Source organism: Poecilia reticulata, linkage group LG11 (genome assembly GCF_000633615.1).
Source record: "Poecilia reticulata strain Guanapo linkage group LG11, Guppy_female_1.0+MT, whole genome shotgun sequence".
Classification (NCBI taxonomy): domain Eukaryota; kingdom Metazoa; phylum Chordata; class Actinopteri; order Cyprinodontiformes; family Poeciliidae; genus Poecilia; species Poecilia reticulata.
The window spans coordinates 25,549,662-25,560,801 of NC_024341.1; the positions used below are offsets into that span (position 1 = coordinate 25,549,662).

At 33.7% G+C, this 11,140-nt stretch overlaps 1 protein-coding gene and 1 pseudogene across 2 annotated transcripts; both read left to right on the forward strand.

The window, feature by feature from the left end:
• Positions 1–564: 564 nt before the first annotated feature.
• Positions 565–2,501, forward strand: LOC103472924 (class I histocompatibility antigen, F10 alpha chain-like). Of its 2 annotated transcripts, none has more exons than XM_008422797.2 (3): positions 565–841; positions 1,139–1,438; positions 1,894–2,501. In XM_008422797.2, the coding sequence occupies exons 1-3, from the start codon at positions 583–585 to the stop codon at positions 2,076–2,078; spliced, it is 744 nt and encodes a 247-aa protein (XP_008421019.1). In that variant the 5' UTR covers positions 565–582; the 3' UTR covers positions 2,079–2,501. The 2 variants fall into 2 exon arrangements, with proteins under 2 accessions (XP_008421019.1, XP_008421018.1); XM_008422796.2 differs by having other exon boundaries at positions 1,891–2,500.
• Positions 2,502–8,318: 5,817 nt separating this feature from the next.
• Positions 8,319–11,140, forward strand: part of LOC103472939 (class I histocompatibility antigen, F10 alpha chain-like) — a 6,852-nt pseudogene continuing 4,030 nt past the window's right edge.

The following is an 11,140-nucleotide window of genomic DNA, read 5'->3' on the forward strand; positions in this document are numbered from 1 at the left end:
AGGCAACAGTGCTGTTTTGTTCCAGTGTGACCAGTAAGCAGAGAGGTTTGCAAGCAGAGACTTGATCTGAGCAGAAACGAGTTTTGAGCACAAGGAGAAAGGTTTGAGAAAGCTCAGTGAATATTTGGAAGAGAGCAGAAGTTTTGAGTACATGAAGTTCTGCTCTCAAACTGGAAATGTAAGTACAAGTATTAGAAGTTTTGAGAACAAAAAACATGTAACATTCAGACAGAAAACGTGTTCTCCAATATTGCCCCATAATTCTCCATGTTTGGTTCTGAGGATAAAAATAAGAGGAAACGACTCGAAAGATAATCTTAGCAAATAAATTATTATTAATATTGCATGCTGAAAATGCAAAGACAATATATTTGTGACATATAGTCCTGTCAACTAATTACAACTAAAGGTAGATGTAAAAAAAACTCAGTGTTATAGAGATGTTAACACAAACTCATGGTTTTAAATTTCATGTATTTTTTGTTGCTTGTGTTTATTGCACTAGATTAGCAGCAACTGCTTGTGTTGTAAAGTCACTGGTGTTTCTGTCTCTTTGTCACAGGAGTTCACATTGTTCAGCACATGTATGGCTGTGAGTGGGATGATGAGACTGAAGAGGTCAAAGGTTATGATCAATTTGGTTATGATGGAGAAGATTTCATAACACTGAGCCTGGAGACAAAATCCTGGGTCGCGCCAACCCGACAAGCYGTCATCACCAARCAGAAATGGGATAGTAATGTAGCTTTTGAAAGGAATGAGGAGTCCTACTTAACTGAGATTTGTCCTGAGTGGCTGCAGAAATATGTGAACTATGGGAGGAGCTCACTGATWAAAACAGGTATTGCAAAAATGTTTGTACTTTAAAATACACAACTTGTTTTATGTGTGAACCTTGTTTTTTATGAACACACCTCCATCACTTTTTTTCAAGCAGWTATTGGACTTTGCAACATGTTTTTACTACGTTGTTGTATCATTATCATTTTCCTTCTACATTAGACAACCTTGTTCAGAAATCAACTTACCAACCTTTCACTGTATTTTGAARTGTAATTGGTATAAATAAATCAGCTACAAACAAATTATGTTTTTATTTATAAAGGATTTAAAAATGTTTGCTCTATTTACTCTGCAGAGCTTCCCTCAGTTTCTTTCCTCCAGAGGACTCCATCCTCTCCAGTCAGCTGCCACGCTACAAGTTTCTATCCTGACACAGCAGAAATGTTCTGGAGGAAAGATGGAGAGGAGATTCATGATGGTGTGGAAAAAGGAGAAATCCTCTCCAACCATGATGGGACCTTCCAGATGAGTATCAACATTTATCTGGAATCTGTTCCACCTGAAGACTGGATCAAGTACGAATGTGTGTTTCTGCTTTCTGGAGTCGAGAGAGACGTCATCAGACTGGAGAAAACAAGAATCAGGACCAATGAATGTAAGTAATTTGTATAAATTGCCTCATGTATATATAGACAAATATATACTGATTATAATATTCTGTCTGCTTTACTTGTGTTTTTAGATTTACATTCAGTTTTAGTGATATTCTACTCTTACAATCTACTTCAGTTGTTTGAGCTTCTTTTTATTGTTAATCAAAACCCATTTTTAACAAAAACTTTCTGTTTTATTAATTTAGAGGTTTTGGGTTTTAGGTTTTGTTAGACTTTCTGTAACCATTCACTGCATTATTTAATTACCATCTTTATAAAATCTCTGTGTATTATAATTTACTTAGCATCTAACAATTATAGTAACTGAAAGTAAAACTGAACAAGCAAAAGATGAACAAAGCTAAAACCTGGTTTTAGTGTTTAGACAAAATGTGATGAAAAGGATTAACAAAACTTTTCCTCTGCATGAATGTGACCTGGTTTTTCTTCTCAGCAGTGAAAAACGTCTCAACAGTGAATTGCAACACTATGAACATCCTTCTTGCTGTTGCCGTGATTCTCCTTTGTCTCATTGGTGGAATTATTGGATTCATTCTTTACAAGAAGTATACAGGTGAGAAACGGATATGGTGTTTTCCTTTCCTTTGTTCTGATTGTTGTTCTTTATCCAGTGAGAATTAGACTTGATTAAACATTAAAGCTTTATATAAACCTCATTTAGAAATGAGTCAATGCCATGGTATGTGTAGCTTTGATTTAGATCTATATACTTCATCTAGGTTTAGACCACAAAAACTGCAAATTATAAAAAAAGCTAGAAACCCTCAACTCAGACAGATTAATTTGATTCAAAATGAATAAACTTWATCCTTTTTACAGTTGTGATATAGTGAAAAAAAATTAGAGAATAGTGGTAAATATGATGAGATATTAATTGTCCTGTACTGGAAGGTGAAAACATGCATTTCAATCTAAACATGTAACATTTGAGCAGAGAAAGTTCAGTTTGTTCTTCTAAAAGTAAAAATATCAGGGGATCAGCATTAATTATAATTTCCAAACCAAACTTCAGTCTCATACATGCACAGAATAAAACAACACATGTGCATTTATTCTCATTGTTAGAAGTTAAATCAGACCAAACCTCTCTTGCTTAGTTACCAAAATTATTTCCAGTTGCTAAATGCCAGAATAATGAGAGACAGAATATGTCAGATATTTAGTTACTCATCTCTGGGACACAGAACTTGTCTCCTTATGGGACGATTTAACGGTTGGACATTCCCTTCATGTCTTTATTTGCATAATTGAACAGATTAATGAGGCATTTCAAGCATCAGAACCAGAACCATAACTCTCTTCCTGAAATCTTGACTGATTTCTTTTGACCTTATCATGTCAAACAAATCAGTGGGTTTCAGGTGGAGCTTTGAAATGAGTAAAAACATCCACAGATGTGACTCCAATTAACTCAAATGTATCAGTGAGACTATCAGAAGTTTCTAAAGCCATAGTACCATCATATGATGTTTCCCTAATTGATTAAAGAGACGGTGCTCATTCTCTGTGTAAACTGTTTACACACATTAATAGATTAATCTCTGACATGTTTTGTCTGTCAATATTGTGATATTTAGGAAATTTAAATAATTTTGGCAGTTCTGACCTGAAACAAGATAAATTGGGTTTGCTGTAACTAGACAGTGAGGGGAAAAGGACTTGTCTTTTTATTTGGTGTCTGTAAGATTTTTGGCTTCAACTGTTGGATAGTAAGATGTGTTTTGAGCTGGACATTTGATGAATATATGTGAAATAGAATATAAGTTCCAAGTCAGAATAATTCATGTTAGATTTTAATTGTTTTCAATATTAGTAAATAATTTATATTGAACTTTGTCTGGAGGAACAACTACAAGTTGTTCTGAAATATCAGATAATCTAAAGGTACAGATGTTATAATAGTAGGTTTTTATACTGATATTATGTGGTTGTGTCATAAAGCGGTTGGTTATGGTGAAGATGAGGACGCAGGCAGACCCAGGATGTAAGATGATAAATGATGAGTTTAATGATGAACCCAGGGTACAGAACAACGGTGAACAACTCGAGGAATGAACGATGCACAATGAACACATGACAAGGATCYGACAAGAGACAAAGACAACAGGTGGACTTAAATACWKGAGAASGGTRATCAGGAAACTAGACACAGCTGGGATCAATCAACAGGGAGGACAGGATAGAGCCTCACAGGRAAACRGGACTAAACACAGAAAATCTCAAAATAACTACACAGAAAAACACAGATCAYAACAGGTGGTCAAATATAATTAATAACTCGATACCTTATTTGTAGAGTTAGTGAACAGATTTGAGTTAATTATATTAAAGAAATTTAATCTGTTGCTGTCAGTATTTAAAATGTTGATCACATTTTCTTCTTCTTTGTCTAATTTTGTAGATTCCTCTGGTCTTTGTGATGTTTGGCATTTATTGTGTTTTCAAAACTTATGTCAGACTAATCACATTCTAACTCCTGTTACTCTGTGCAATAGGAGTCACAGGACTGTTGTGGTTTGACTGCAGCCAAACCACAACAGAAACATTTAACCAAACTCGTCTGTGATTAAAGAGTTTGTTATAAATGTTTGCAATCTCATTACTTGAGTCAGAAAATAAAAAGGGAGAGACAAAGGTAAATGCAGGGAGACAGTGTTGGAAGTACAAATGCCTGGCCAAGAATTAGATGTGTGTAGAAATAACCACATTACACAAAGTTTTCAAAGTTTGATATTTAACACTAATATTTTTTACGTGGTTTGTTTTTTGGGAGAGAAATAAATCTGTGTTGTGTCCATTTGTCTCTGTTGAACAACCGCAGACCACTATGCTCAGGACCAGAGATTCAGATTCAGATTCAGATTCACTAAAGTTTTTTAGTGAAACTAAGCAATAATGTGAACTTTGTCAAAGAACCTGAAAAAACAATAAAATGTACTTTAAACACAAAATATTTATTTCCTAGGCTCTCAAGACACCAGGACGTCATCATCATCCCCAGAGGTTTCATCTTTAAATAGTAAAAGTTCAGACGACAGCCGAGATGGAACCCCATCAGGCAAACCACTGCTGTAGCAAAAAGGACCCATAGCTATAATGTTTTTCTCTTTCGCTGTATTGTATGCAAACACTGTATGAACATAAGTACATAGAAACATTGTATAAATAATATTTCTGCTCATCTGTCTCAAAAGAAAAAATAAACAGATGTGGACTTTGGACACTAAGGCACCAAAACCTGAGTCTCTGCATCCAAATAAAACATCAGATGTAAATTTTCAGTGATCTATTTTATATTGTTTAGCACTTCTTTTCAAATATTCTTGCTATTTAGTTTCACATTGCTGAATACAACAAAAGTTTAATATTTAAAAATATATTTGGCTGTAATTATGGCAGGAGGGATTTGACGCTGTTTTCTGCTGTACAAGAATTTTAGTTTTAAAAAGGTTAAAGCTTTAAAAAAAAGATAATTTACAATATGCGTTGTTGGCAAATGCTTCTTTATTTGATAAACAAAAAAAAAAAATTCAATTTATGATATTAGGTTTGTATTTTTCCAATAGTGTATCTTCTGTATGTTTTTAAAAATATTTTTATTCTTGAAAAGTAATTAGTTTTTGATGAGGTGGTACATTTTTTTCAAATACTAAATTTTATTTTATTTAATTAGAAAATAGAAGATAATGGACATACTGAGCAGAGTTTTTGCCTCTAAACAGCAGAATGTACAGAATTATCCAAAGAAAGTAAATCTGAATTATCTGTGTACATAAAAGTTCTAAAACTTTATTTAATTGATTTTCTTTAAAATGGAAAATATAAAAATATTGGACTTTCTGCCCTCAAGCAATGTTTTTTTAACTGTCTTTGTTCAGACTGATTTCATCTAGTTTTACACTGTTTGCTGTTATCTATATGCTGTTTTTATGTCTTATATTTTTATCTTGTATGTTTTTCTTTCTCACTGTGAAGCACCTTGTGTATAATAAAATGTAGATGGTGATTTCATTTTCAATCAGCTCTTACTCTTATTGAACTTCTCTGTCCTGTGGAAACTGATCTGTAATTGATCTGTAATTGTCTGAAAGATATGTTTCTTATTAAGAACCAAAAAAGGAAGCAAATTAATGTATTGATCTTACTCAATATTGTCTCAGATCTGTAGAGATCCCAGGTCTTTATGCTGATAATGAGGTTTTTTCCGATCACTTACTGGCCATTATAGTGGCGACGGTGGTTGTGTGTAAAGAAGGGAAACTTTAGGATTCGACTCCATCATCCTCCAGTAACATGTTGATATGCTCCTGGACAAGGCACTTAAGCCACAGTTGCCTGCCAATCTACACATCTGTGTTTGAACTTCCACTTTTGTGTTAGTGACTGGGTGAATGCAGCTATGGTGAAATGCTCCATCAGACCATTCCCATTATCTTATGCCCTACTCCACATGTATAACTGAAAACAGAAATGTAACTCTGAGTAGCTGAGTTTAACCGATCTGAGCCATAAATACTTCAGTTTAAGCCTTATTCTGTTACTTCAACCCAATTATGATGGATCATAATTACATGAAAAAACCATGAATGCCGTAGTAGTTTGAGGAGGAGGCTCTTGAGGCAATAAAAATAAAAAGAGTTTTCTGGTTTCAAAAAAGATTGTTTTCTTGTAAAAAAAAAATAACAGAAAAATCTCTGAGTTGACTTCATACATACATTCAAATATTAAAGTTTTGTGGTAGAAAAACAGTTTCACTCCTTCACCAAACAATCAGATCAACCACAGCAGCTGCTTCTGCTTGTTAATCACAGCAGGAGGCTGACCTGACAAGTAGGAGGGCCTAAAACAAATAAAAAATAAAAATAGATCATAACTTTATACCATTAGCATAATTTTGGCTGAAGGACAATCATTTAGCAAATAATAAATTAGACTAATTCTTAATTGGGGGCCAGTACCAGCTGTACCACAGACACTGTAGTTCATTATCAAATAGCAAAAACGTCCAGTAATTCTCCACAATGTCTGGAATTTAAATGTTCTGTTTGGCATCCAGTGTGAGTCAAGTATAGTTGATTAAATTGTAAATCTTATTTGAAAACCACCCTATTTTCCTTTAGAACAGCTTTAAATTTAAGCTTTTTCCAATATTTCTTAATGTGTTGCCATGGTGACATTCATTGCTTGTTCTCCAAAACTGTCCCTTTCAATTAAATTCAGATTTGTTGTAGGAACATCTATCAGAAATAGTTCTATTTCACTTTTCACAGGAAAATGAGTCTGAAACACATAAGACTCAACACCGACTCAGTGAGAGAAGAAATTAAATCTGGTTTTGGGTGAGTGGAGCAGCTCAAAATACATTAATCCTTTCTTTATGAACTCACATATGACATAAAGCCCCCATAAATTAAATAAAAGGTTAGAAATATGAACATTAACTCATATTTTATAGGTATTTGTCACTGAAATGCAGAATCCCCTGATTAGATTGTTGACTACAACAGAAAACCTGCTGTTATGCACTTCTACAACAATTATACTTTGTAAATAAAGATGCTGGGGTGTTGAAGATGAAGATGACTGCAGTATAAAAGTGGAAAAAACACAAACTCAAATTATAACAGCAAAACAACACTAGCAACAATATTAGCTCTTAGAAAGTAAATGATTCTGATCTCTGAAATTAGTGGCAGATTTATAACAAAGTGGAAAACATAAAATCAAGAAGCAGAGCAGAGTGAAGGTAGAGAAATCCAAACAATCCTCATAATAGAGGAAGACAGAAACATGAGAGCTGCTGAAACAGAAAAAAAGTATGTACTGATCTTTACAAAGTTGCAAACAAAGTGAACAGAGAGACTGGTGATCAGTGGAAGATCAGGCGTCATTAAGAAATATATCAGGGAGAAATACACATTCTCATGAGATACAGAGAAAAACAAATCACTTTCTTCCTACATAGTAACGTAAAATTCCTGCAATGAAAATAGAGACTGTTTCTGCTGTATCTGCTGTTTTTATGCACAAAACCAGGATCTCCACTGTCTCCACTCATCTGTATGTGTTTTACTGGGTGTTTAATACTTACGTGTCAACAGAATGACCTTTGGTTATTGCTATTCAATTTATAGTCCAAAGGTTTGAGCAGATCTCAGCTACAGTTCATCCAGTAACTCATAAAACTCGCATTGATAAACTGAAAACAAATATCAGGGGCTGACAAGTTAAAACAGGAAAGTAAAGAATAACTGCAGGAAAACAGAGACATGCTAATAATAAAGTGCTAAAGGAAGAACTATAGCACTATATGTTCACATGTTCTGCTTATACTTTCTTACATTACTGTTAATAACTTTTAGTAATTATAATGTGTAAAGCATAAATTAATTTCTTAGAAAGCTTTCTTAGCAGGCAATAAGTTATAAAGGTATGCAGAGTCAATATGTGGGCCTTATTTTCCTCTCCAAACTATAATTGTTTTCCAACTAATAACATTATCTTCAAGCCAAACAGAAATAAAACAAAAATAACTATTCTCCCAACATTTATGATAAAACCCAAAAGAAAAGTTCCCCATACTTATGATAATATCATCTTCTTCTAACTCTTGTCCAATCAACAGAGTAAAGTCAGGATTTATTGTCACCTTCATTAAAGACTTTATCATGTTGTATAATCCAGGTGAGTGACGCTGACGACCCAGATTCTCTCATTGGTTCCTTTGAAAGGTGAACTTTACATTCCCAAATGTTCTTCCTTCTTTTTTCCAGAGTTTCTTCAGAAGGGAAGAGGAGAAAAAATGTTTCGTTATAAAAATGTTGATGTGAAATGGCTAAAATGAGCATCTGGTCTATTTTCCTGGTTTTACAGGGAATACAAAGCACAATATCAGGTGAGTCAGAAATACATAAATATATTTAGCATCACAACTTCTGCAGTTTTGAGAGAGGTTTCTGATGTGTGTCCAATATTTAACTCTTTTTGAGGAAAGGGATTGTTTATAAATAAAAACATTTTCTTAGTTTAAAAAAAAATCTAATTAATTTTCATCACATTTAGTGTTTTTGTGTAATTATTTAGGATTAATCAATGCATCTGTGAAGTTTTTTTCCCCCAAAATAGTAGCATATTGCTCTGCTGCACCGTGTACATCATATGTGTAATGGGCTCTAATGAGTTTACCAGTTTACGGTGTGGAACAGAGTTTCAGTAGAAAGATTTATTCTCACTGGTTCTTTTCTGCTGCGATTCTGCACAAGATTTACGATCCAGGGAGATAAACTCATGGTGCTTTCAAATACACCTTGAACCAAAGGTTAAAGGTTTATCAAGCCCATGTTCCAACAAATACTTCCTGAAAAACACCTGATAATGTTCAAGTTATTTTACTAAACAAAACTTAAGTGGTTCTGTCAAAGAACCAAGGATGTTTTGGAAGCAATAAGTGGTCAGGCTAAAATTTGGTTTAGATTTTTTTAGCTCAATTTGTTTCTGTGCATTGGCAAAAGGAACCAATCTGGAACATCCACAAAGTTCTGCAGAGTTGTACCTTTGTAAAAGTCCTGACTGTAAATGATAACTGTTAGTTTCTTATTGGCTGCCACTAATAGTTTGCTGCGATAGGAATAAGAATGATTTAGACATGATTCTAATATTCAAGTCGTTCAGAAAATGGAAATTGTAGTTAACAAAGACTGACTTACACTGGTCATGCAGCTGCCAGTTACAGATATCTTTATTTTTATTATCTCAGTCATAAAGTATAATTTATAATCTTCATACTAAAATAAAAAGCATGTCATCATTGTGAAGGCAGGCATATTTCCTTTCTCAAAAAAGGAGTACAATATTCCACTACCCACCATTTAAACACTTTTTAATAAAAAAAAGATATATATTCTGCTGAAAATATTTTGCCTGTAAAAACTGATTGCAATGCTAGAGGACAATATCACAAAATTGACTTTAAAATACACAGAGTTATTAATAAAAAAAAGCCAGTCACTAATACATATCTGCTCGTTATTAAAGATTTCATTTTGCAATTCTTGTTCACTATAATTCAGTCAACTTTAAATTTTTAAATTGCATCTGAGCTACTGGAGATGCAAAAAGAAGGGAAGCAGTACTGATGTCAAAGGTAACATAGTGCTGTGTTACTCTGAATTTGATAACTGCTACAAACTGCAGTTAAGATTAAAAAGAAAAGGCTTATTTAAAAACAAGAGCAAAAACTTAATAATAAACAAAAAGCTCAGATCTTTTAATTCAAGCTCATTTTAAAGCAAGATTAAAATATTGCTTCTGCTTTTGTTTCTTGTATTTGATGTCCAAAAAAGCTACAGTAGAAACCTGAGCAGGATTTATTTGTAAAGGTTAAAAAATTTCACACTGACTTCACATAATATTTGTTGTAAAATTCATGTTTTACAACCAGTTATTATGTAATGAACAAAAATGTCAAATTTTACTTGAAACCAAACTGAAGTTTAGATCTTTGATATTACCTTTTTTTTACATACAGGATAAGAATCATAAAGTATGTGTTAAATAAACATGATTCTAAGCACATGTATCTGTTTATTTTTCTGTTTACTGTTTTTCTGAATAGATTAGTAAATTTAGTTTTACCGTTACTCATATACTGCGACAGACTGGCGACCTGTCGAGGGTGTGCCCTGCCTCTCGTCCGAAATGTCTCGCTGCAGATAGGCACCAGCCATCCTTGAGACTCAGCTAGGGACAAGGGTGTAAAGAAAATGGATGGATGGAAGGATGTTACTCATATATATGAATATTTATTTTCACTGTGTGCATATTGCTTATTTGTTTTTTAATTTGTAAATTCTGAAAACAGAAATCACAATATTATTTTATTTTACAGTTCATCATTCTCTGCAGTATATTTACACGGCATCATCTGGAATCAAAAGCTTTCCAGAGTTTGTGGCTGTTGGTCTGGTTGATGGAACTGAGGTAATGTACTATGACAGCAACATTAAGAAAGCAATCCCCAAACAGGACTGGATGAGGAGGGTCACAGAGGCTGAGCCAAAATACTGGGACTTTCAAACACATGAGTTATCTAGAACCCAAATGTCCTTCATAAACAGCATTGAAGTTGCAAAACAATGATTCAACCAAACTGGAGGTTTGTCAATTCACCTCGCTACTATTACAAAATAGGTTTAACATATTAATAAGAACAGTGTTTCATTGATTGTTGCAGATGTTTTTCCAGATGAGTGAGATTAAAACCACTTGACTGTAATATGCCAGATAGTTACACCTGAAGTGTGCTACATCAAAATCATACAGCTGTCGAAAATCTCTTTGTGGTTTCTGTTTCTCAGGTGTTCACATCTTCCAGAATATGTATGGCTGTGAAATGGATGATGAATATAGAGAAGCTGAAGGCTGGGAAAGCTTTGGTTATGATGGAGAGGACTTCATAGCATTTGACCTGATAACAGAGAGATGGTCTGCTCCAGTATCTCAGGCTTTAATCACCAAAAACAAATGGGACAATGATAAAATGAAGGTGGCAGAGATAAAGTACTACATCACCCAGACTTGTCCTGATTGGCTGAAAAAGTATTTGAAGTATGGGAAGATCTCTCTGCTGAGAACAGGTAGAACAATGTATGATTATATTTATAATGTATAATGTTACATTATTA